This window comes from Bubalus kerabau, chromosome 11, assembly GCF_029407905.1.
Source record: "Bubalus kerabau isolate K-KA32 ecotype Philippines breed swamp buffalo chromosome 11, PCC_UOA_SB_1v2, whole genome shotgun sequence".
NCBI lineage: Eukaryota > Metazoa > Chordata > Mammalia > Artiodactyla > Bovidae > Bubalus > Bubalus kerabau.
Genome location: NC_073634.1, coordinates 103,751,223 through 103,777,838, shown reverse-complemented (window position 1 = coordinate 103,777,838; position 26,616 = coordinate 103,751,223). Strand labels below are relative to the sequence as shown.

The window sequence follows — 26,616 nt, the reverse complement described above, 5'->3', positions numbered from 1 at the left end:
TTAGATCTGGTAGACAGAGTGCCTGAAGAAATACGGACAGAGGTTCATAACATTATATAGGAGGCGGTGACGAAAACCATCCCAAAGAAAAAGAAATGCAAGAAGGCAAAATGGCTGTCTGAGGAGACCTGAGAAAAGAAGAAAAGAGAAAGGGAAAGATATACTCAACAGAGATAGCAAGGAAAGACAAGAAAGCCTTCTTAAGTGAACAATGCAAAGAAATAGAGGAAAACAATAGAATAGGAAAGACTAGAGATCTCTTCACAGAGAAGGCAATGGCAACCCACTCCAGTACTCTTGCCTGGAAAATCCCATGTATGGGGGAGCCGGGTGGGCTGCCATCTAGGGGGTAGCACAGAGTCGGACATGACTGAAGCAACTTAGCAGCAGCAGAGATCTCTTCAAGAAAACTAAAGATACAAGGGAACTTTTCACACAAAGATGGACACAATAAAGGACAGAAATGACAAGGAACTAACAGAAGCAGAAGAGATTAAGAAGTGGCATTAATACACAGAACTATACAAAAAAGGTCTTAATGATCCTTTTAACCAGATCCAGATAACCACAATGGTATGATCACTCACCTAGAGCCAGTGTGAATTTAAGTGGACCTTAGGAAGCATTACTGCAAACAAAGCTAGTGGAGGTGATGGAATTCCAGCTGAGCTATTTCAGATCCTAAAATTAGATGCTGTTAAAGTGCTGCACTCAATATGCCAACAAATTTGGAAAACTCAGCAATGGCCATAGAACTGGGAAAAGGTCAGTTTTCATTCCAATCCCAAAGAAAGGCAATGCCAAAGAATGTTTCAACTATCATACAATTGTGCTCATCTCACATGCTAGCAAGGTAATGCTCAAAATCCTTCAAGCTAGGCTCCAGCAGTATGTGAACCAAGAACTTACAGATGTACAAGCTGAATTTAGAAAAGGCAGAGGAACCAGAGATCAAATTGCCAACATCCACGGGATCATAGAGAAAGTAAGGGAATTCCAGAAAAACATCTACTTCTACTTCACTGACTATGCTAAAGCCTTTGATTGTATGGATCACAACAAACTATGGAAAATTCTTAGAGATGAAAACAACAACAACAACAAAATTCTTAGAGATGGGAACACCAGACCACGTGAGCTGCTGTCTGAGAAACCTGTATGCAGGTCAATAAGCAACAGTTAGAACCGGACATGGAACAAACGACTGGTTCAAAATTGGGAAAGGATTTTGCTGTATATTGTCACCCTGCTTATTTAAGTTATATGCAGAGTACATCATGTGAAATGCTGGCCTAGATGAATCACAAGCTGGAATCAAGATTGCCAAGAGAAGTATCAACAACCTCAGATATGCAAATGAAACCACTCTAATGATAAAAAGTGATGAGGAACTAAAGAGCCTCATGATGAAGGTGAAAAAGGAGAGTGAAAAAGCTGGTTTCAAACTCAACATTAAAGAATCAAAGATCATGGCATCTGGTCTCATTACTTCATGAAAAATAGAAGGGGAAAAAGTGGAAACAGTGGTAGGTTTTATTTTCTTGGGCTCCAAAATCACTGCAGACAATGATTGCAGCCATGAAATGAAAAGATGCTTGCTCCTTGGAAGAAAAGCTATGACAAACCTAGACAGCATATTAAAAAGCAGAGACATCACTTGGTTGACAAGGGTCCGTATGGTCAAAACTATGGTTTTTCCAGTAGTCATATATGGATGTGAGAGTTGGACCAGAAAGAAGGCTGAATGCCAAAGAATTGAAGTTTTTGAATTGTGGTGCTAGAGAAGACTCTTGAGAGTCCCTTGGACAGCAAGGAGATCAAACTAGTCAATCCTAAAGGTAATCAACCCTAAATATTCATTGGAAGGACTGATGCTAAAGCTGAAGCTCCAATACTTTGGCCACCTGATGTAAAGAGCTGACTCACTGGAAAAAAACCCTGATGCTGGCAAAGATTGAGGGCAGGAGGAAAAGGAGGTGACAGAGGATGAGATGGTTGGATGGCATCACTGACTCAATGGACATGAGTTTGGGCAAGCTCCGGGAGATGGTAAAAGGCAAGGAAGCCTGCTATGCTGTAGTCCATGGGGTCACAAAGAGTCAAACACCATTTAGCGACTGAACAACGAACAACAACTCCACCAACTAGAACGTAAGTTTGAGGAGGGCAGGGAGGTGCTTTTACCCACTAATGTATCACCAAGGACTAAAACACTTCCTGGAACGTAGTGTGAGCTCAATAGATATTTGCTGAGAAAAGGACACATTAAGGTAAATGAGTTTACTAGGGAATGCTTTCAATCCTGTTTTACCAACTTTCACAAAAGTGAATTTTCTTAGTCAAGACACTGAAATTTGGAAGGAACAGAAGGTCATGAAACAATACCATGGTTTCCTTCCCCCGTTTCCTGTACATATGACTAGCCCTTTGACCCTGAATAATCCTAGCAAAAAGTTGCCATCTGCCCATTCTATTCAGGTTCATCACCACCACCATACCACACAACATTATTCTTGGCTTCCAGATTCATGTCTGGTCCAACACTGTATGTTACGGCTGCAAGTTTTTCAATCCAAACTATATGGATATTAACCAACTCTAGAAAGATCAGCCTGTGAGAGATCAAGAACCATTTGCTCCCCTAGGAAAAGTATACCCAAAGTCCAAAGAAATTCACTTGTCCTCAGTTAAAACATGATCTAGGCAATTTCTTTCATTAAACAATATGTATTACAAAGAACTGACTATTTGGTTGAGATGCCATCAATTTGTTTTTTAAACCCTAATTTGGGTATTACAAAATAGAACAAATTTTTTGTAAAAAGTCTGAAACATCACAAATGCAAAGTAAAAAGTGTAAGTTTTCTGCTATTACACCTAAATCCCAAATTCCCTAGAGATTAACAATTATGTCAGTCTAAATGCTTCTATCTTTTTTCTGTACATGTACAAATAAATAGTTAATTTTTATTTTACAAAAATGGGGCCACACCATGTAGACTGATCCCCAAACTGCTTTTTTCCACTTACCATTACACAGACAGCTTTCCGTGTTGGCACTTACAGTATGTTGGCAATAAACATCCTTATATGATTTCCTATTTCTGTTTGTTTGCTCACTCCCTTATATGACTTCTTGATAGACTTTCTATAACAATAGTTTAAAAACTTTTATCTCACCTCTTTACACTCTTGAAAACTATATAGAACCCCAGAGTGCTTTTATTTATATAGATTATCTCATCAATATTTACTGTAGTATAAACTTAAACTGAAAATTTTAAATAATTCATTTGTTCACCTAAAAATAAACATGTCTGTTTTCACTGGGAAATGGCTTGTTTTCCCCCATTTGTAGATAACTGTAGATACTGCTCTTTGAAGCTACACCAAACTCGGTAAGTGGAAGTTTCCTAAAGGCTAGTTTTGATATAGAATCTAAAACTCGTATCAATTAATATTTGTATTCTGTTACATGAAAATTCAATGGTCCTTCTTGCCCCTTGAATGAATCTTTTTTACCTGTGCTTGACTTTATAACATCATGTATTGTCATTTACAAAATATCAGTTCACTGGATCATGCAGGTCTTCCAAATAATGTATTCCATTATAAGACATCAAAATAGTGTGTTTATAAATATAACCACCAATCTCTACTTCACAGGAGCAGATACAAGTTTTCCAAAACCCTAATTTTTGCTGGAAAGCAAAGATGTTTTCATTGACAACAGACACTACCAGCTGTTTTCCTTGAAACACTTTTTAAAACATTTTTTTAATCAGAATAACCAGTTTGTCAGTAAAAACGGTAGTCTATGAAAAAAGCAGCAAGTTCAGCTCAAACTAACCACTGCCCAAAGCTCTTCCTAGAGACGAACAGCACACAGAAGTACTTTCCAGTTCCTTCACTGAAGATTACAAAGATATATACGTAACAGTTGAGAATTGACAAAATTAATAATTTTTGCTGTTTCATCAGGAACATCCTTAAGTGAAAACCAAAAAATATATGTATTTATTATTTTTACTAGTCTAGTCAAGGCTATGGTTTTTCCAGTGGTCATGTATGGATGTGAGAGTTGGACTGTGAAGAAAGTTGAGCACTGAAGAATTGATGCTATTGAACTGTGGTATTGGAGAAGACTCTTGAGAGTCCCCTGGACTGCAAGGAGATCCAACCAGTCCATTCTAAAGGAGATCAGTCCTGGGTGTTCTTTGGAAGGAATGATGCTAAAGCTGAAACTCCAGTACTTTGGCCACCTCATGCGAAGAGTTGACTCATTGGAAAAGACTCTGATGCTGGGAGGGATTGGGGGCAGGAGGAGAAGGGGACGGCAGAGGATGAGATGGCTGGATGGCAACACTGACTTGATGGACGTGAGTCTGAGTGAACTCCAGGAGCTGGTGATGGACAGGGAGGCCTGGCGTGCTGCGATTGATGGGGTCGCAGAGTCAGACACGACTGAGCGACTGAACTGAACTGAACTAGTTTACTGTGAGTGCATGGCATGAAGAACACAATGGCTACTATGGTTAGTTGCCACAACCTTGATTCATGCTTAGAAGCCTGCATTACTTTTGCACCATTACTGCAAAGATTGAAAATAACGTCTTGTGTGAGTGCATGCTAAGGTCAGCTCAGTCATATCCAACTCTCTGTGACCCCATGGACTGTAGCCCACCAGGCTCCTCTGTCCATGGGATTCTCCAGGCAAGAATACTTGAACGGGTTGCCATTTCCCTCTCCAGGGGACCTTCCTGACCCAGGGATGGAACCCTCGACTCCTGCATTGCAGGTGGACTCTTTATTGCTGAGCCACTGGGGAAGCCCAACATCTTAGTATTGTGTTAATATGAAAAGTTTTCACCTCTGGACCCTCTGAAGGGGTGAAAGGCACACCAAGGGCACTACACTGTTCCATGCTAGGGCCACTTCCTAGAAGTGAGATTACTGGGTCGCTGCTATGTACATTTTAAATTCAGATATGTTTGGCCAAAGCTCTCCAAAATGTCTGTACCAATTTTCACTGGGAGTGGCAGAGGAGGAGATGGGTGGATGGCATTACTGGCTCAATGGACATGAATATGAACAAACTCCGGGAGGCAGTGAAGCACAGGGAAGGCTTGCAAGCTGCAGTCTATGGGGTCGCAGAAAGTTGATGTGACTCAGAGACTGAACAATTTTCACTACCTAAGGTTGCATGATCATCACTAGTTGAAATGCAAATAATTCACTTACAAATCTTGATCGTGGGAAGTGCCATAATACATTACTTTATTTACCTGTCTAAAACCAATGCTAAAATACAACTCGTGTTTCAAGGCAAAAGTAAAATCCAAGTACCAGATTACTCAGAAAAATCAAACATCAATTGTCAAATACAAGTTCACTGAATAGAGAACTTTGTTTATTGTAGTCACAGATTGTTAAGGGTATTTGTGACTGAATTTCAAAGTATATGCTGCTTGCACACGTTGTCCATTTGCTTACAGAGGGTGGGTGGGCTCGACTGATATTTTAATAAGTCCTAGGTCTGAAAAATGTCAGGCTGCGACAGTACAAACAGGATGCTAATTAATTGGTGCGTGGCTGGCCCCTGGCACAGACATCAGTCCAAGCTGATCCTCAGCGTTAAAACTTCACGCAGAATTACTGGACGTGACCAGTATAATATGTACTGTCAGCACTCAAATGCCAGTGGTGTTCATAAAAATGTCAAAGACAACCTTTTTTGCCCCAAGTGTCATGTGAAACAAAGAGAGGAGGAGGAAAAAGCTCCATTCTGAGGAAAGGACTACTCCGTCTCAGGTGGAACCACTGAAAGCTGGGGCTCCTCAGTTCACAAGGAATGTGGCCTCCCCCAACTGTTTCCACATAGCTCCAAAGTGAGGATTTTCAAGTTTTACTTATGACTGAAAAGATCAAGGTTATTAGTGTCAACTAGGGCCTGTGGTTTTCAGCTCTGGGGGGTGCACAAACCCCTTTGAGGATAAGATTGAAAGCTTCCCACAGATAAAGCAGTGAAGGATCCATGTACCTCAGAGGAAGGAAGAGCCCAGGCCATAGGTCAGAGCAGAATCATGGACTATGGATCCTGAGAAACTGCTTATGTCCAACCTCCTCAGGAAGCTGAAATAGTAAAATGGCTTGTCCAAGGTCAACGGTGAGTTAGAAAGGCAATCAAGCAAGAAATAATCAGTAAGACTTTGAATAAAGCCATCCAGTGTCACCAAGTAACTTTTTCTTATACAAAGAAAGTTCCACGTGAGACTAAAAGATAACTACAGGAACTGAAGTTTTAAATACAGCTGGAAGGAACCAACACAAGCTCTGTGGTTCGAAAGTTCCTTACCCATGGCAAAGCAGAAAATAGGACCAGAAATCTTGAAGAGCACTCACCGTGTTCCACAAAAACATTGCAGTGTGGACCCCCGTGCCTCGATGATTCCTTCTTGCCTGCTCCTTTGATAAAGTGCAGGGCAGGCAGACTTGGCCTCCTTTGGTCCCCAAGAACTTTTCCAGGCTGCTGCCCCATAAAGCAAGGATAGGCACCCCTTTCCAGAAGAGGGTTCAAGATCGTTCAGAATGATCAGTGAGCTGAGAAGGAAACGGTCTTTACGTGGGATTTCACATTCACCGCATCTCCACCAGTCAGTAACTGAGGTCAATCACAAGACATCTTCCACAATAAAGGGAAGCGAAGATTTTAGGTTGACGTGTGCAAACAGGAGTTCCGATTATATTCGCAGTTTATCAATTCGAAGTAATGTAACTGTAGTGCGACCTCAAAGTTCCTGGATTTCAAGTGTCTTTTACTGGCTACGTTTCCTCCCTTTCAAAGAGAAAAACCTAAAGAGAAATATTCACAGGGGATGCTGTACAACGGTCAGTGAGGCTAAAGTCGTGTCGATTTCCACACATGGAGGAAACGTGGATCGGTCTTTGAATGCTCCTCCAGAACTTTTCCTGGGGAAGTCACCCACCCCCTATCTTGGTGTCTCCATCTTCCAACAAATTTCCTGCCACACTAGCTGCCGCTCCTGCTTTTTCTCTACCCTGCTCTCCGGAAAAGGACACGGGTCACCCCGACTTCAGCGAGAGCTGGCCCTCTGACGAGAAGGAATGCATGGCCAGCAACTTTTTAAGCCCGCTTTTTAAAAGGCCTGTGAAACCAGTCCAGGCTTTTCCTCTGCATTAAAGTTTCTGGCTGGGCTGAGGCTGAGGGGGCCGTAGGTGACATTGGAAGAAGTCAGGGCATTACAGGCTCACGGGAGCAACGTAGGGGGGCGGGGGGGAGGGGAGGGGAGCGGGGGGAAGGGGAGGCTACTTGACAGCAGGGAGGGGATTTGAATGAGGGGGGCGCTCCGAGGCCAAACTTGAGGCCGGGATTCGGAGTTAAGGGGCGGCTCGGGGGTAAAGAGGGAGGCTGCCGGGGCGGGGGGGGGCATGGGCGGCTTACTCCGGGGGGCGACGCTCCTCCAAGCCTCAGGAAACGGGGTGTCCCCAGGTCTGGGGAAAGAGACCACAACCCCAGGGTCCCAGAGCCGGGATGGAGCTGATAAGGGACGTCGGGCTCTCGCGGCCCCGAAGGCGGGTAGAGGACAGAACGGGGAGGAGGCCCGGCCGCCTCAGCTGCCCCGAGCCTAGGGGGGGTCTCTGTCCGAGACACCCCCCTCCCCCGGGCCCGAACGTGGCTACGGCCGCCGCTGCCAGGCAGTCACATCCCCCGGGCTCCGTCGCAAGACCCGGCCTCCCCGCCCAAGTAGGGGCCGTGGACAACGCAAGGCGGGCTCCTCAGCTGCAGGACCCAGGAACCGGTTCCGGCTCCGGCGCTGCTCAGGGACGGTCACCGACCCCCGCGGCCGCCATGATGGATTACTAGCCGCTCCACAACGAGGCCAGGCCCCGCCCCGGCCCCGCCCCCCGATGACGTCCGGTGCGCGCCTCGCGTGGGGACCGGGACCCTCCAGACACCGCTTTCGGAGACACTGCGGCGTCTTTCGGCTCTGGTCCCCCTGCCCTCCAAGGCCCGGCCCCGTACGACCTGTTATATGTGGTTCTCCAGAGGGGCAAGATGAGTGGTAAGGAAGCTCCCGCCTCCCCTGCACTGCCATTGGTCCCCGAGAATCCGTGTCAGCTCCCTCTCCTGCATCCCATTGGCCGACGGGGCTAGAGCGCCCAACCAACCACTTTCGGCGTAGCCCGCGGGGCAGGCCGGAATTTGTGGTCCTGCTGCGCCCCCGCCCCTGTCCGCAATCGCCCGAGCCTTGCCCTCGGCTCCAGGCTCCTGAGCGTCGGTCCCGCCCTCCTGGGAGTCGGTGGACTCTAGCCGGCCTCGCGCAGGGCTGGCCAATGTCTCCCCTGAGCGGGTTGGTAAGGCCGGCGAGGAACCAAAGCAAGGGGAAAACTGCGGATTGGATTTCCCCAGAACCGGAGTTGGATCGCTTCCTTGAGCTTCTTTAGAATTTAGCTCGCTCCTCGAAACCGACGTTATTTGGTGCCTCCACTGCCGCCCCTCACCAACTTCCACTTTGACTCCAAGAAGCATAAATATTAGAACGAGCGAAAAATAAACAACTGGAGAGCGTCGACATATTGCTAACGAATTGTTTCTTTGGAGTATCGGGGAGCCCACTCATTAACACCATTTTAAGAACCTTTCGGAGGCGAAGCAGAGAAGGAATTTTTAAGATTAAAGTTAAACTTGTCCAGTGATGTCTGTCAACTTTTTCTCAATAAAACTGGGGAGGGGGCGGGGTAAACAGTAGAAAAAGATTACACGATCTAATTTCAGGGGTGTACACATAGTCACATGAAAACATGTTAGCCAAAACTGTTGAGTTTACAGAACTAGCTAATGACCCATGCAACCAGATCCACACATGCCATAACCCATTTTTATGCAACTAAAATGTACCGTCCTGGTCCCCTTCTTCACTCTCCACGTCTCCCCAGAGCAATGCACCTGCCAGGATATACCCATCTCTAAGGGAATCTACTCATCACAGCTAATCTACACTGTGGTCTTCCGCTCTTCATAAACCATATTCTCATTTAGTCCTTACTGTATTGTAGCCCAGTAACACAAGTAATGTTGTCCCCTGTATACAGATGAGAAAACCAAATAAGATATGAGTTACTGAAGGTCACTGGCCTAGTCATGTGACAATTTGAGCCCAGATTGATACTACTCCAAAGCCTTGAATTTTCTCTTGTATAATTCAATATCAGGTAACTGTTGATCTAACGTTAGTTGATATTTTAGAAGTTGCTACTGATAGTAGGGGAAAACCAGTTGCATCATAGGTGTTGTATGTTCAGTTGTGTATTTTAGAAATATTTCTGCTGGATTGGGAAATGGTGATTTTATAGATACTGGCTTGTAAAAATAGAGTTCCTTGGAGGTACTGAATGTGAAGCAAATTCAGAAGCAGAATTTATATTTAGATGTTAGCCAGGTTAGCTTTGCTCTATCACTGAGTAGTCTGGCTGATGAACATCATCCTGGCTTATAGATCAGTCTTCAAGTGTCAACACCCTGTTCCCTTAATTTACCCATCACCTTATCCTTACCATCACCCTTTCTCTTTGAAGATTTCACTTTTTATTCCTCTTCACGCTTTCATCATTTCCTACACATCTTCATTCTTCACTCTCTAGCTTAAAATTGACCAGTCAAATCAGAACTCTAACCCACACTTCTTGAACTAATAAATCATTCACAAGCATTATTCAGCCCCTGTGTGCCAAGCATTGTCCTAGGTGCTGGGGCACAAATGAGGCGTGGGGGGGCGGGGGGACTCATCCTTGTCTCCCACAGCAGACATGGGAGGGAGAGGCAGTGTACAAAATGAGTAACAATCCAAAGTGTAGGTCTCAATGCTGGACCCCATATCCTTTCAGTGTCAGTCCAACCCCTTCTCTAGAGGGTTGCTTCATGATCCATCCCGAGAGCTTAAGCCTACCGATCCATAGCTGCTAATGAGCTTTAATGAAGTCACTTTAATTATCTGAATGGCTTTCATTTATAAACGAGGGTCATATCAAACTTTACAGGTTACCATGAGAATCAAATGGGACTTTATTTCCCATAAATATTGACACTAACTATGCTTTAGAGGCCAGCAGCACTTGATTTAAAGGTTTATCCTACTCGCCATTTACTAACTGCCATTTTCTAGTTTTAGGTGAACCCCCAAGCCAGACTATATTTTTTTCCAGAGATGCACTGTGTAACGCTGTAGAATGATACTCTTAAGGACTTAAAACTAGAATCCAGAGCCCAGAAAATGCCTGACAGTCAGAAGTAAATAAATGTTGCCAAATTTGAATAAATCCCTTTAAGCTCATCACTAAGAGTGATGCAGTTCAGCCTAATTTTGTGCTCACACTTATAAAGCAAAGCAACCTACACATTGCTAGAGGAATTCAGAACCAGTGTAAAAACTTCAGCTTTATTTTTAAAAAAAATACCTACTGAAATTATGCTTAACAAGGGCACCCTCTAGTGGGCCACAAAAAAAAGTAGATACTCACCAAAAAGGTGTTTTGAGACTTAGGTAATCACTATTCAGGAAATACTGAGTGAACAGTATGGGCTGGCAGCTTGGGAGACCAAGTGAGAAGGGCAAACATTCAACGAACCCACTTATGGCCCTGATCAAAACCAACCCAAAGCAGGCATGCAGGCTCCCATCCTTCCCCATTCCCTTCTCCTCAGGGACATACAACCTAGAACATGATCTCAAAAACAGGGAGCAAACCTACAGCTGCAACGTACCCTGTGCAACACTCAGCTGATTGCAAACTCTTCAAAACAGGTGACAGACTGAATAATATTATGAAGATGTACAATTTAACGAAAAAGAGTTGAGCTATGTTTCAAAACTGCCATATGCTCCACATTACTACTGAAACTGTCCTAGGTTTAAATTTTACTAGGTGTTCTAGGTTTAAATTTAAGGTCCTCTGTCAGAAGAATTTCTATCTCCTAAGTCATCCTTCACCTGTACTTAACTCCCAAGTATTACACAGAATACAAGAACAGAAACAGTGATGCCACATATATATAAAAAAAAAAAAAAAAAAAAGCTCACCAAATAGCACTCTCATATACTGACTTTAAAAGAACTGTTTACCCCAAACCCAAATCAGGGCACCATGTTTAGAAAGTCATTTGAAAAAGAATGCATAGGAATTCTAGCCATTCTCAGTGAGACAGAACTTCAATATCTTGTTTTCATCTTTCAACCCTGAAGTAGTCAAAAGTAAATGCATTGCTGCTTCAGTTATAGGAGGAAAACCTTTTCTTTTTCCATCTCTACTTTTTTACTTTGTTTTCACGTTTATCAGAGCACCCAAAACATTCTCTCTCTCCTCATTTATTCAGCTTCTTATAGATCATCCTCAAAGGCAGAACAGATTAAGGCAGCCTGGCGGGGATGTACTTACATCTGTCACTAGGAGGAACATGTAACAGGAAATGAGATTCCAACCAAGCAAAAGGCTGCTTGGTCGCTGTGTTCTTCCACTGACTCTTGGGTTCATTTTACCAAGCTACACTCTTCAGTGTCATTCTCGCGCTGCAGAGGAGGTGGGAATGGAGGCCAAAACAGACAACTGGGGGGATCAAACTGGGGGTATCAGGGAGGCTATGTTTTACATAGGGACAATTTCATGGGGCACTGTGCCTGGTGAGTTGACGGTAACTACAAGACGAAAGATTCCCCGTATGATTCCAGGATAGGAGTCTATTCGGATGGAACTCGGAATGCTTTTAAGGGCCTGAAACTACCTGTAGCACCCGAAGTCTATGGGCAACTCAAGGGGTCGGCAGCAGTAATCACCTGCCTCCTCGCTTTGCATTAAAACAGGAGAAAGCAGGTCTTCAAGGTACAGGCAGCCCGATGTAGGTCCAGTGATGAATTTCCTGGTTCTTCACTGAGCTGCATGCAGGGACTGCCAATCAGATTCTCCACTTTCAAGGACTGCTCTGCTCAGGTCCACAATCCTGGCCTTCAGATGCTTCTTCTTACCCCTCCTGTTCCAAAAGCCTCTGGCGTGTTTCCATCACAATTTCCTCCATTATTTCTGGCTTTAAGATGTCTTTGATCTGAAAAAGAAAGGACAAAAGGTAATTTGTTCAACCAGTAAGCACACCATCAAGCCGACCCAAATGTAGAAACCAAGCCTGGCTAACACGAGCCTTCTGTTTTTCTTTCGTTTATCAGAGGCTATGTATTGCAAGAAAGGATCTGCTAGAACTAGCTTAATAAATAAGCAAGGTTCTCTGGGATATAGCTAACAAGAACAAAAAAGCTATTACTCCAGCATTCACTAGAAAGGGAGCTAAAACTGGGATGGCCAAGATGAAGTCCAGGGGGTCGCTGTCATAAACCAGGCCCACCTGGCACCGCCAACTGCCCACAAACCCTCACATGGACATGAGACAGTGAGAATATTATTAGCATCACGGGGAAAGCTCTATCAGTCAACAAGGGTGTCCACCAGGTGAGTTCATACTGATGGGCATGGTGAAGGTACGTGGCGGGGACGTGGAGCAGATGACACGCCACGCCTGCTCACAGATCAGCAAGAAGGGGAGCCCTGGGTGGCATACCTGATGTGGAAGGGATGCTTCATAGCAGTACAGGATGCTGGTGTCATAGAGCATCATCCTCTGAGTTGCCAGCGAGACGATGCAGTTCCGGAGCCGGGAGATCACCTCTCGATCGGCAAGGGAGACCGGCTACCAGGGGAGGCAAACAGAATCAAGACCAGAACGAGTGAACAGTTACAGCAGATCACAGGACCCACTTACAGCTGAGGTGGGATCACTCTGGGACTCCAAACCAAGAAAACCGCTGACTCCAGGGAAGATGAAAAAGGATGGCACCTCCAGTGGCTTTTTGGCTGTTACCCTGCAACTGCCATCTGGGCCAACAGAGATCAAAGTCGCTGATTTCACCTCTCCAGAACAAGAGAGGGCAGCACGATGTTTTGAGCAGACTTCACTGGAAATGCATACCAGCTCCAACTACCGCCATGCAGCAGGGAGAAACAGAGAGCGCCCACCCCTGCCGCCGAAGCACAGTACCCACTCAGTGCCTCTCCATCCCAAAAGGGCAACGACGGGCGGCGTGTGCTCACCTCCAGGTTTGCGATGAAGCCCCCTGCATCGTCTTCTTTGTGCTCAGGGGTTGGGTAGACCCAGATGAAGCCGTTGTTGCCCAGGATCACTGAGGCGCCGCACGGCAGGTCATGGAAATGGGTCTTCTGCCGTTTCACCAGGGAGGGGGAGACCTGAACCAAAACGCCCTGACCTAGCTAAAAAAAAAAATATAGCGTACATTAAGTCACTGCAGGATCACCAGTGAGGCGACTATAAGGCAGAGTACAGGCTGTGTCCCAGGGGGGCTGGAATCGGGCTCCCTGCTGGTGACAACTGCCATGACACGCACATGCAGATACAGACGCTTTCCAGAGGCACGCGTCATTACACACCCAACAGAAGGCGGCTTTCACGCTCTTCTCCACCATTTATTCCCCTTTGCGAGCGTCATCATGCTCTGATCCAGGGCTGGTGTGACGGCTGAGAGAGGGTGGAGCCAATGAGGATGTGGGCTTGAGCCTCTTGAGGGCCAAGGAGCACTGCTCTGTTCCACCTTGACCCCAACCGTCTGTCCTGCCCACGATATATGCCACTGGAGAAGGGGACTGGCTGAGGGCTGGGCACAAATACATCCCCGGTCCTGGCAGGTGAGCTCAAGGCCCACATCCTGCAGAAGGCGCGTCTGCTACAGGCCCCGGGCCCACAAAGGTCAGCACAGGCAGTGCGCCTGTCTCCCCTCCTGATTCAAGGGTGCGGGCGTGGCGGCTGCAGCCTCTCCACTGACCAGCGAGGTTTCTTTTCCACTCAGAAAGGAGAAAGTTCACCCAGACAAAGCCAAGACTGAGTCATCATTTGTTTGGGAAAACATGCTGTCATTAAAAAAATAAATAGCCTCAGTAACGTCTGTCACCTTATAGCAAGAAAAGCAACAAAATTTCCTTTAAAGGCTCAAGTGACAAACCCATCTTTCCTAACAATAATGTCCATTTTCTTGACCGGACGTTTGTCCAAGGGCCAGGGGCCATCGTGTTTCATCAGTCCATGAGCTCCCTTGGCTGCAACTCAGCGCTGAGGCCATGCAAAGCCACCGCACCCCTTGGGAGAGAGCAGAGACAGCCGCGGGGCCAGGGCCCAGGGTCACAGGGGCTCTTCTGCCAGAACAATCTCCTCCGCAGGAAAAGGGTGAGTGTTGTCATGCTTTACGATGCTACCAGCCCACAGCCGTGTAAGTTAGCACGCGCAATGCCAGCCTGTCAGCACTTAACTTCCAGGTGCTTTAGGCCAGAATGCCAGAGACAGCTGGAGACCGGGAAATGGATTTGAAGTCTCCCTCATCCAAAGAGAACACCCAAAGACCAACTTACTTTTCCGTATTTGAGACTCCTCGTGTGCAGAGAGACGGCTCCATCAGAGAACACTGCCTGGACCTCAGCCTGGTCGGTGATGAAGGAACAAACACTTTCTCATCACCTGTGTCCCTGGTTCCCCCTCCACCCTCGTGTCTGTGTCCACCAGTCCTGCCTGCAGTTGTAGGTGGACTCAGAGGTCACACTGCTGTGACCTAATCTCTCCCCCTTGGCTGTCATGAATACCTTGACATGAACACCACCTTTTCTCCTTCCTGGGATGAAAGTTAACATCACCAGGAAACTTTGAGCTGGCTTCAAGCATGAGCCACCGTAAGTTACAAGACCGAAAAACCCAACTGAGCAGCAGCAGGTCTGAACAAGAGCTGGAGGGTAGCCTGGGCTGAGGAGATGGGGTGGGGAGGGATAAATGAGGAATCTCGGAGTAACATATACACACTGCTATGCATAAACAGATAAACAAGAACCTACTGTCTAGCACAGTAACTCTACTCAGTATTTTATAATAATATATATAGGAAAATAATGTGAAAAAGAATATACATATACATATGTGTATATAACTGATTCACTCTGCTATACACATAAAACTAATTGTGAGCATGCATGCTCAGTCGCTTCAGTTATGTCTGACTCTTCGCAACCCCCTGGACTGTAGCCCGCCAGGCTCTTCTGTCCATAAGATTCTCCAGGCAAGAATACCGGAGTGGATATTCATTGCCTTCTCCAGGGGACTTTCCCAACCCAAGGACTGAATTGAATCCTCGTCTCTTATGTCTCCTACATTAGCAGGTAAGTTCTTTACCACTAGCACCATATGGGCAGCCCCCCAAACTAACTATACTTCAATTTTTTTTTAATGTAAAAAGAAAAAAAGAGACAGGCTGCAGCAGAAGCCTTGGCGCTTGGTCGAGGCCAAGATTACAAGTTTCTCCTGTGAGAGACCGACAATCCAAGCCCCATTCCCCAGCTCCACAGCAAACAAAGATGCTGGAATGCAAGGTGAAGGATACACTGATAAGGTCCCCTTCCTGTAAGAAACCTCTCATTGCCAACTCATCTTCTGCAGATCTTCGCCTCTGAAACACACAAGGAGAAGGCCACGTTAGGGAGTCCGACCCTAAACCAAGATCTTGCTCCATCTCTTCTTTTTCTTTCACTTTCTCCCAAGACCTCCGAAGGCAGCCACGGTGTGCACACCCCAGGGTAGGTAACCCATGCCACTCAAAGAAGACAAAGCCATGACCACTACTTTCTGTCTCAGAGACCTTCCCGTGGCTCCTCTTCTTTGAATAATATTCAGACTCCTTATGTGATCTGCCAAACCCCAATCGAGCCTACCTACTTGCCGTGGCGGCCCACCACGCTCCAGTATGACCGGCTACTTCCAGCTTAACTATATCTTTGCCCACACGTTTCCGTTTATCTCAGATTCCTGAATTCATTGTTAAAATTCTAGCCATCCTTCAAGGATAGAATCAACTTCAACATTCATTTTTCCTATAAGCTTCTCGAGGGGAATTTAATCACGCCTTTTGTACAATCACACACTTGTTTACTCTTGGACTGCCGGGTATTTAGACCAGTTATCTCATAGTCCCTGCTCGGCTAAGCTCTTTCAGGAACTGAATCATGCCTCCTGGATCTTGGCATTCTCCAGACAGCTAAGCACCATGAGCCTCTCAGTAAATAGATGCTGGCCTGAAGATAAGGCTGAATCATAGCATTTTACAAAAGGAAGCAGCTTAGGTACTGTGGTTGTCTGGAATAATCCAATGTCATTCGATTCATGTAAAGCTGATTTGTAAACACAGTTTTTCAAGCAAGACCTTCACTGAGCATAACTGACACACCCAGAAAAGGAAAATTATTAGCACCAAGCATCTGAGAGAGCTTCTCTCAACTCTCCTTTGGGCTCTCCCCACAGACATCCCAGATTCTACCACATACCAACTGCTGCCTGAGTTGGGAGGCCTGGGCCAAGTGAAAAGCCTATGTGTACACCCAGACAGCAAAATTCACAGCAGACAAACAGGAGTACAAGTGACAACCTCAGTATAAAGCAAAGTTCTCTGGTGGAGCAAGGGATCCCAGCACTCTCACCAGCAAGCTATACAGTCCTAGCTGGAGATCCTTACCAGCTCTCCTCCGGGAAGGTTCATGGATGAGAGAAGCAAGACTGAATCCAGCCTGGAGTTAGTCTCCACCTTCCACCTCTTCTGTTGAACCTACAAAACAAAGGAACCCCACACCTGGACACAGACTCCAGAGGCCAGAGCTCACACTGTAAATGAACAATAACCCCCAATGGGACAAACCACTTACATCAAACTGTTTACAAACAAACTGTTTTCATCAAAGGTCACATAAGAGCCAAACACAATGAATCCTTCTTTCGTGTAACTGCGTGTAATAGGACGACTATCTCATTCATTAGATCACCAGCTCACTTTTACTTTGTGAAACCCAATCTGATAAGACTTTACCTCTGTGATTCTCCCCACTACTATGTCTCCCACTTCACCATTATATCTGAAAAAAAAAGCAGAAGGTCCTCCATCAGTGAAAAGACTCCATGACAAGACCGAGCATCATTTGAGATTTCAGTTAAAGAGCACGCAGGCCTGGATCAGGCACCACATTTGGTAAATTCACATGCTGTTCGAACTTAGTTTCAGGAACTGACAACTTCCAACATTCCTATGCATATAAAGTCTCCATCAACTATTCTCACACCATTTATTGCAAGGAGTGCATTAAATCTGAAACCCCTTATTTTGTTAATTGCATGAAAAATGGATACGCGTGGGATATTTTCTGGTGGGCTCTGGAACACAGACCAATTCCGCATCAGCCAGAGGAGGAGAAAGGAAAGTGAGACAGGTACCACCCAAACCGGTCTACTCATGTCTCCCCCACCCACTGGCGGCATGTCTCGGACCCGTTTCCTAATTCCTCCTCCCAACTCTAATGATGAATTAGAGCCTCCACACTGAAGGCTACGTCCTTGGGCCTCTTCTCTTTCCAGCCCACACTCACTCACTTGGTGAGCTTACCCAGCTCGATGGCTTCAAATACCAAGGATGAGTCCACCACTCCCCTGAATTCAGGCTCTAGCTCTAGTCAACCACTGGCTACCCAGCACCTTCACTTACGTGACTAAGAGGAATCTACGTAAGTTACAAACCTCAAACAAAGCTTTCTAACAGCCCCTTCAATTCCACTATAGCAAATGGATCCTCTCCCAATTGTCATCAGCCCAGGAAATAGCAACTCCACCCCTCCAGTTGCTCAAGCCACAGTCCTTGGAGTCTCTGGAGGAACCCTGTGTATCTCCCACCTCCCCTCCCTCTCCTGCTCCAGGACAAGTCCAGCAGCAGATTCTAGTACCTCTATCTTACCAATGTAGGCAGAAAATAAAAAGCATCCCAAAGGAAGAAGTAAAACTATCTCTTCTCACAGACATAGTCCTACATGTAGAAAAGCCCACATACAAAATCCTACAGCTTTTCACGATAAATACACTCAGAACACAAAATACGCGCAGAATTGAACACTATTCCCCACTTCTATGGCTATCACCTTAGTCCAAGCCACCATCAACTGAGATGATGAAAACAGAGCAGGAATCTATCCCCGCCCCCCAACAGCAGCCAGAGTGATTTCATTAAAACAGAAATCAGATCATGTCCTTCTTCTGCTCCACCTGCTCCAGGGCCTTCCTAGACTGCACAAAGTGGAAGTCAGAAACATTCATCGTGGCTTCAAGGCATGCAGACTGCCTACCTCACCTCTCTGCATCTGCTCCTACTACTCGCCTGCTCACTCTGTTCCAACCCCATTGGCTTATGTTCTGGGGCTACCCTTTGTTGAGCCCTCAAGGCAGGCGGCTCTCTGTGTACTTTATACACACTATTTCAGTGAATTCCAAGGAAGATCCTACCCAGGAGGTCAGGCAAGATCTCATTTTGCAGAAGAGGGAACCCAAGTTTGAAGAGGTCAGATATCGTAGGGAAACCTTTGAAGCCTGCCCTTACCTAGTCATCTCTACCCTTCCTCCAGTCATGTTCCCGAAATCCCAGACCTACAGCATGACAGGGCAGGGAGGGCTATGGGTAGAGGGTGTGTCATGGCCGAAAAGACCTGGCTGTGCAACTCAGATGCCACAAAATACACACCTTTTGCTCTCACCTGGTTTTCAAAGCTTTTACACAGATCAACTTGTTTACTCTTTCCACGGAGCCAGCCACAGATGCAATGAGCTTCTCTTCCCCCATATAGGTTCCATGGCCCCTGTTGCAACAGGAAGATACAAAGGATACCAGGGTAATGCTTGAGGTGACCTCTCGCAGCCAGAACAATGTATTCCTCAAACCTGATTCCTCCTGCCTCAAAGACAGGCTTTTGTGCTGGCTGCCACCTCTGCCTAAACACTCCTTCTTTAGAGTCCTATGTGGCCATCTCCTTCACTGTACTCAAGTCGACTCAAACGGCACTTTTTCCACCAGGCTTTCCTCGACTCTCCCATTTGTAATAGTCACCCGACCTGCGGCTGCCACCCCCACCATATTTCCAACTTATGCTCCACTTACCCTGCTTGACTTCTTAATTTTTTTCTACTGCATTTACCAGCAAATATTCTGAACAACTTGTTTGTTGTGCTTATTTCTCTTCTGTCTCTCTCAGAACATAAAGTCCACCAGGACAGAGATTTCCTCTTTGTTCAATTTATACCCCAACCACAAATAATATTTATTGACTGCATGAATAAAGGACTGAATCCTAAGATTTCCTGGGAACCAATAATGCCAAACTAAGAGGTTAAAGGGCAATGGAATAAATGCTGTACCTCTCTCACATGCCTGTGGGGGGAGGGCGGAGGCTGGCTTATCAGCAGTGTGGACCCCTGTGATGGTGATAGAACGGTGAGTCTTACTTTTTTTCATCATCATTACCCCTCATGTAATCCTTCCCTGGTGGCTCAGACAGTAAAGAACCTGCCTGCAATGCAACAGACCTGGGTTGGATCCCTGGGTGGTGAAGATTCCCTGGAGAAGGGAATGCAACCCACTGCAGTATTCTTGCCTGGAGAATTCTGTAAACAGAGGAACCTAGTGGGCTACAGTCCACCGGGTGGCAAAGGGTCGGACATGACTGAGGGACTAACTCTTCCACACTTTCACTTTCATGGAATCCTCACCACTCTCTGGAATAGTTATTATCATTATTTTACAGACGAGGAAAGTGACCTCGGAGAGGTGATACAGCTAATATTGTGATAGAGCAGGGCTGGAACCCCAGCTGCCCTTAAGTTGGAGCCTGCCCTCAGACTCAAAGTTATCTATTCTGGTGCATGTAACATAATATATTTGCATGCCCCCTAAGCCCAAAATGGCAACCCACTCCAGTATTCTTGCCTGGAAAATCCCATCGACGGAGGAACCTGGTAGGCTACAGTCCAAGGGGCCGCAAAGAGTCGGACACGACTGAGCGACTTCACTTTCTTTCTTTAAGCCCAAAGACTCGTTCCAAAACCGTGCCCCTGACTAGGAGATGGAATGCTGAGAGCTAAGTGGACGGGACGAAGTCAAAAACGCCCACCATCCCTTCCGCCGAAACCTGTGAAGAGGCCCCAGCTCCAGGTTCAACGAGGAAGGCTCAGAATCGGGGCCTGGGACACAGGAAGGTTTCGGGGGAGCTGAGGCAGCTGCAGACGGGGACATACAAGATGCAGGGAGTAGGAAGTCCGAAGCCTCGAAAACGAGGCAACTGAGATGCTCCGCAGATGCGCGGCGGGTACCGCGGGCACTTAGATGCAGAATACAGGCCCAGGTTTCACGTGGAGAGAAGAGCAATGCAGCCGCCCCTTGCTGCCCAGAGTCCCCCACAGCCCCACATACCGCATGAAGCCTGTGTCCGTGGTGATCGTGTCCCCTGGCACCACTAGGTGCTTTTTACTCTCGCGGCCCAGGCTCTCGCTAAGGGGCTTCCGAGCGACGGGAAGCCTCATCTCCAACGCCATCTTGGCGCCAATAACTCGCGCAGGCGCAGCCCCACTCGGAGTCACGCTTTCCGTCTCCGCAATTCCCAGCCGTCGCTCGTAGGGGCGGGGCCTCAGAACAGCCGCCAATGGGAACTCACAGTCTGGCCTCCATGTTAGCTATTGGCAACCATTAGGTTAACACGAAGGGAAGGAAGGAGTCAAGTTGCCATTTTTACTATTGGCAAGGCTGCCCTTGTCAAATAATAAAACCTCAGGTTGCATAGCGTTTGACTTTTCAGCAAAACTCTTGTGCTCATCCCACTTACTGTTTTCCAGGGTTAGAAATAATTGTGAAATGGGCCTCTTAGTTTCCTTCCAATTCAAAGCTGCTGAAATCTCTCTCTCTCTTTTTTTTGGTATGCGATTGACCAGGAGGATCAAGAGGAGAGAACACTATTTGGACAGAGGAAAGAGCCTCTTTTCGTACTGTTACTAGTAGCCCCTGTATTCTACATTACTGTCACCTCGTGAGTGCTAGTTCAGCACCAACCATCACCTACACCCCCAAACAGTGCTTGCAGGTACTGCTTCCATTCTTTCTTAAGTGAGCTGATTTCCCTGGTATTTCTTTTGGAAAAAGCAGGAAACCGTCTAAGAACACATTTGAATCCTGCCAAGCGGGTGTGTTTTGACAGGGAGGACAAATGGACACAATACAAAGATTTTCGCGTATATTTACTCACACAGAGAAATGAGCCAGGAGCTGTCCTAAGGGTTCAGTGATGAACAGATGGAAGGATATGTGGTTTTATCTAGGCGTCAGGAGTATTCCGCCTATCCCTCTCTCCAGGTCCTACCCTCTCCCTCACCCTTGCCCTGCATGCTTTATAGCATTCACAACAGACTTAGTTTTAACCTCAGGGAGGTGATAATTCTTCATGCAGGCTTCCCAGGTAGCGCTAGTGGTAAAGAACCCGCCTGCCAATGCAGGAGACAAAAGAGATACGAGTTCAATCCCTGGGTCGGAAAGCTGCCCTGGAGGAGGGCATGGCAACCCACTCCAGTATTCTTGCCTGGAGAATCCCATGGACAGAGGAGTCTGGTGGGCTGCAGTCTGTGGAGTCGCAAAGAGCTGGGCAAGACTAAAGTGACTTAGCACAGCACAGCCCAGCACAGGGATTCTAAACAGGATGAAATGAAATAACTTGCATCAGCACCACTCACTGAGACCAGTAAATTAAGTCTGTTTTCTCCTGAAGATCCATCAGACCAATAGCCTGGTAAATCTTCAAAAGGATAGCATTTCTTTCACCTAAGCTACATTTGTCTAGAAAGCCAACCCTATAAGGTAGTCAGTGATATAGATTCTAATTGCTCACAGGTAATCGGTAAGCAGACAGCCAGACTCTTTGCCTGGAGAAGGGGCTCACTTCAATTCAGTTCAGTCACTCAGTCATGTCCGACTCTTTGCGACCCCATGGACTTCAGCACGCCAAGCCTCCCTGTCCATCACTAACTCCCGGAGTTTACTCAACCTCATGTCCATTGAGTTGGTGATGCCATCCAACCATCTCATAAGACAGAGGACAGAGAAGGGGCTAGAGTCAAGAAAAGTATGAGAAAGGGTGCGTCTGTTGAGTCTGCTCTCGACCAGAAGAGGGCGGTGGTGTCCTTTGAAGCAGTATAGCTCAGTCAGGCTGCCAGGCCTGGGAATGCTCCTAGACCAAGTTCTAGTCTTAGGTTATAGATGTATGCTGGATTATAGTCTTGACACTATCCAGTTTCAAGGAAGGATGGACATAACCATAACCCCTCCCGTTCTCACGGCACTATGCTTATGGAGCCTTTCACAATATTGGGATTGTGGATCTGTCTTAGTATAGTGGCAGATCCAGTGTCTGGTTTAGATAGGGGGTACCTGTGACCCCTGCATGGTGGAAGGGGCCAGGGAGCTCTCTGGGGTCTCTTTTATAAGGCACACAATCCCATTCAGGAAGGCTCCACCTTCATGACCTAATCACTTCCCAAAGGCCCCACCTCCTACTACCATCACCTTGGGGTTAAGATTTCAAGATATGAATTTGGGGTGGACATATACATTCAGTCCACTGCAGGTCCCTTTTTAAAGAGGAGGAAACTGAGGCCCCGAAAAGGACTGGAATTCACACAGCAGTTGGTGGCAGGACCATGTTCCTCCTGACTGCACCTGCTTCACCCTAGAGCTTGCACATCCTGAGCGTCTGGTGCTTTGCATTGAGCAAACGTTATGTTATGGGAATTCCCTGGCGGTCAAGTAGTTAGGACCCTGTGCTTCCACTGCCAGAGTCCCAGGTTTGATCCCTCGTCGGGGACCTAAGAGTCCACAAGCCGGTTGGCGCAGCCAAAACAAAAACAATAAAATATCGTGTTTTACATTCCTCCAAGTCAGCTCATCTTGGAGGTAGGCATTATGATCCTTGGTGGACGACTTTGCATCACATCCCCAAGAGGCTTGTTAGAAATACTGATTCTTGAGCCCAGATTTAAGCACTGGGGTTTTGTAAGAAGGGTCCAGAAGTCTGTGAGTAGGTGTCTGAACTCCCAAAGTGATATTAATTGCTGAACAGGTCTAACATTCACCATTTCCTCCCATATCCATCTACCGCCCCATCTGTGCAGCACCAGGGCCATCACCCCAAGCCAATGGCATCACCACCTCACTCAGTTCCCTAATTCTACCTTTACCATGCCTACACCCAATTTCTGTACAGCAGCCAGAGGTAGCTGGACTTATCCACAAAGCAGAAACAGACCCGCAGACCGGGAGAGCAGACTTGTGGTTGCCAGGCGAGCAGGGGAGGGACGGATTGAGAGTTGGGGATTAACATACACAAACTATTATATATGGATAAATGACAAGGTCCTACTATATAGCACAGGGAGCTATATTCAGTATCCTGTGATAAACCATAAAGTGAAAGTAACCCAGTCGTGTCCGACTCTTTGCGAGCCCATGGACTATACAGTCCATGGAATTCTCCAGGCCAGAATACTGGAGTGGGTAGCCATTCCCTTCTCCAGGGAATATTCCCAGCCCAGGGATTGAACCCAGGTCTCCCACATTGAAGGCACATTCTTTACCAGCTGAGCCACCAGGGAAGCCCGATGAACCATAATGGAAAAGAATATTTTTTTAAAAGAATGTATACAAAAGTAAAAAAGAAAGAGAAAATTATTTTATGGCAATGTGACTAAATAATTAGTTAATTAAATTTTAAAAGAATGCATATATATACATATATGTATAAAACAGTATATGTTCATATATATATGAACTGAATGGGGCTTACCAGGTGGCACAGTGGTAAACAACCTGCCTGCCAACGCAGGAGACACAGGAGACACAGTTTCAATCCGTGGGTCAGGAAGATTCCCCGGAATAGGAAATGATAATCCACTCCAATTTTTCTTGCCTGAAAAATTCCACGGACAGAGGAGCCTGGTGGGATACAGTCCATGGGGTTGCAAAGAGTTGGACACGACTCTGCAACTGAGCACATAAAACTGAATCACTTTGCTGTACAGCAGAAATTAACACAACATAATAAACCAACTATACTTCAATAAAACATGTAACTAAAAATGAAATAAACAAAATGAGCAAGACACATAAAGCAAAAAAAAAAAAAACAGTTCTTCTGTATAGCACAGGGAATATATATAATATAATGTAATAAACCTTACCAGGGCCTCACTGGTAGCTCAAATGGTAAAAGAATCTTCCCACAATGCAGGAGACCTGGGTTCAATCCCTGGGTTGGGAAGATCCCCTGGAGAAGGAAATGGCAACCCACTCCAGTATTCTTGCCTGGAGAATCCCATGGACAGAGGAGCCTGGTGGGCTACAGTCCATGGGGTCACAAAGAGTCCAACACAACTGAGTGACTAACCTTCACTTTTTTGAATAAACCATAATGGAAAAGGGTAAAATAAATAATTAAGTCTTTTAGGATATTCAAAAATAAAATAAGAAATAAAAACAGATCAGACTAAATCACTTCCTTGCTTAGAACACTTCTGGCAGCTTCCCTGTTCCCAAGAATAAAACCCAGATTCATCTTTGCCTGACTCTGCCCATCTGTGACTGAACCTGCTCCCTCTCCCAGTATATACGCTGCAGCCAGAGGTGTTGACACCAAGGACGTGTGTGTTTTGGCGCTGTCTGCGTGGAATGCTCTTCCTCCCAGGTCTTCGTGTATCTCCTCCTCACTTAGATTTCAGCTCATATATCACCTCCTCAGAGAAGCCTTCCTGACCACCTTATCTAGACTAATCCTGTTTCTATCATTGGATCCTGTTTTATTTCTTGTCACTGAATTTTCCCCTGGTTAGGGAACTAGATCCCACATGCCATGCAGAGCAGTCACAAGATGAAAAAATAGGAAAACAAACCCAGGTACTCTCAGAACAGCACTCAGCAAATATCTGTGGAATGAATAAATTTATTCCGCAAGCATTTCTGGAGGGTTTCTACCCCAGGCATCAGGGTGTTTGGTCAGGAGCTCAGGGATCAGAGGGTCGAGAGGAGGACAGGAAAGACCTCCTGACAGCAATGGTGTTCGAATGAGCCTTGAAGGCAAGGAACTGTTGACACTCGGGAGTTGGGTTGAGGGCCAAAGAGAACTCTGAGTGAAAGTAACCAAAAAGGAAATTAGGATAAGTGTGAAAACAGAGGCAGCAGGAACCCTCTAGCCCTGAGCTCTTTGGAAGCATGGAGTCCTAACCACTGGACCACCAGGGAATTCCTCCCCCCACCCCCCATCCCCAGAAGTTTTGCAATCAGAGATGTGCACAAAGATTTCCACCCAAGGACCTCATATTTTGAGGACTGCCTCTCCCCAAAATATTAGAAACAGTTTTGATGCCTATGACAGCTCTTAAGCATGTCCACGAATTTTACGAATGGCAGTCTGTGCCTCCTTGTCTTACATCTGGGCAGACTTGTGACTAAGGCAGCTGTCCATCACCTTGATAGCACATGTCAAAAGTGCCTCTACAGGACTCCAAAGACCAATCAGAACAGACAAGGAAGCCTGGTTCTCCCACAACACCCACCCTTGAAGCCCTGAGCCAACACGCACGAAATTTGACTTCCCCAAGGCAGCCATGCCATGGGAAGCAGTCAGGATGGGTGCTAACAAGCCATTGTCCTTAATCTGTCCCACCCCGTCATGGCCATGCAGCCTAGCAGACCAGCCCCAAAGTGGGAAGGAAGCTGAGAGCTTAGAATATCTGTTCCTCCATTGCAAGAGCTCTGAGGATAATGGCTAATGGAAAGGGCGGGAGATGGGGTGATGGACGGCTTCCTTAGATTCCCCTGGGGGGTGCCCAGAGAGGTGGGTGGTAGAAGCAGCCACAACCCTTCACTCCACCAAAGGCATCCTTGTGCTAACAATGGTTTCCATTTACTGAGCACTTACCACATGCCAGATCCCAAGTCATGTATTGCACTTACATCCATTGTCCCACTTAGTCCTCGCAATCTCCATAGGAGCGAAGTATCACCACATTTTTCATTTGAGGAAGTTGAGACACACAGACATTAATTCACTTGTCCAAGGTCACCCAGCTAGTGAATGGTCAAGTAGAGTTTCAAACACAGAGCAGTGACTTCTATCTAGAACTCTCTATACCCAAAGGTCCTGAACCATGCAATAAAAAAAGACATGAAAGTCATATTGATTGGAAAAGAAATAAAACTGCCTTATTCACACACAACATAATCGTGTACATAGAGGTCCTAAGGAATCTAACCTCCCAAAGCTACAAGAATGAATAAGTGAGTTTTCCAAGATTAAGGCTACAAGGTCAAGACAGCGCCAAAAGCACATACATCCATGGTGCCAGCACCTCTGGCTGCAGTGTGTGTACTGGGAGAGGGAGCAGGTTCGGTTGCAGATGGGCACAGTCAGGCAAAGATGAATCTGGATTTTATTCTTGGGAACAGGGAAGCTGCCAAAAGTGTTTTAAGCAAGGAAGTAATTTAATCTGATCTGGTTTTATTTCTTATTTTATTCTTGAATACCCTAAAAGACTTATTTATTTTTACCCTTTGACCAGCTGGTCTATACCGCATGCCTATAGGATATGCAGCAAGCCCTTCGGATTGAACC

The 26,616-nt window shown here is 46.2% G+C and overlaps 3 protein-coding genes across 5 annotated transcripts in view; all 3 read right to left on the bottom strand.

Moving 5' to 3' along the window:
* Positions 1–7,051, bottom strand: part of ABL1 (ABL proto-oncogene 1, non-receptor tyrosine kinase) — a 145,357-nt gene extending 138,306 nt beyond the window's left edge. For both annotated transcript variants that reach the window (XM_055541407.1, XM_055541409.1), the window contains exon 1: positions 6,403–7,051. In XM_055541407.1, coding sequence (XP_055397382.1) covers positions 6,403–6,538 — 136 coding nt within the window. In that variant the 5' untranslated portion in view covers positions 6,539–7,051. The remainder of the gene's footprint in view (positions 1–6,402) is intronic.
* A 93-nt stretch (positions 7,052–7,144) lies between these two features.
* Positions 7,145–7,243, bottom strand: LOC129623660 (uncharacterized). The gene has a single exon (XM_055541413.1). The coding sequence runs from the start codon at positions 7,241–7,243 to the stop codon at positions 7,145–7,147; it is 99 nt and encodes a 32-aa protein (XP_055397388.1).
* A 3,193-nt stretch (positions 7,244–10,436) lies between these two features.
* On the bottom strand, positions 10,437–20,558 carry EXOSC2 (exosome component 2). Of its 2 annotated transcripts, XM_055541411.1 has the most exons (10): positions 20,382–20,471; positions 19,331–19,387; positions 18,673–18,774; positions 16,968–17,013; positions 16,620–16,709; positions 15,495–15,560; positions 14,479–14,547; positions 13,153–13,329; positions 12,623–12,751; positions 10,437–12,115 (listed from the first exon to the last, which is right to left on the bottom strand). In XM_055541411.1, the coding sequence occupies exons 3-10, from the start codon at positions 18,756–18,758 to the stop codon at positions 12,035–12,037; spliced, it is 744 nt and encodes a 247-aa protein (XP_055397386.1). In that variant the 5' UTR covers positions 18,759–18,774; positions 19,331–19,387; positions 20,382–20,471; the 3' UTR covers positions 10,437–12,034. The 2 variants fall into 2 exon arrangements, with proteins under 2 accessions (XP_055397386.1, XP_055397385.1); XM_055541410.1 differs by lacking the exon at positions 19,331–19,387 and having other exon boundaries at positions 20,382–20,558.
* Positions 20,559–26,616: the final 6,058 nt, after the last annotated feature.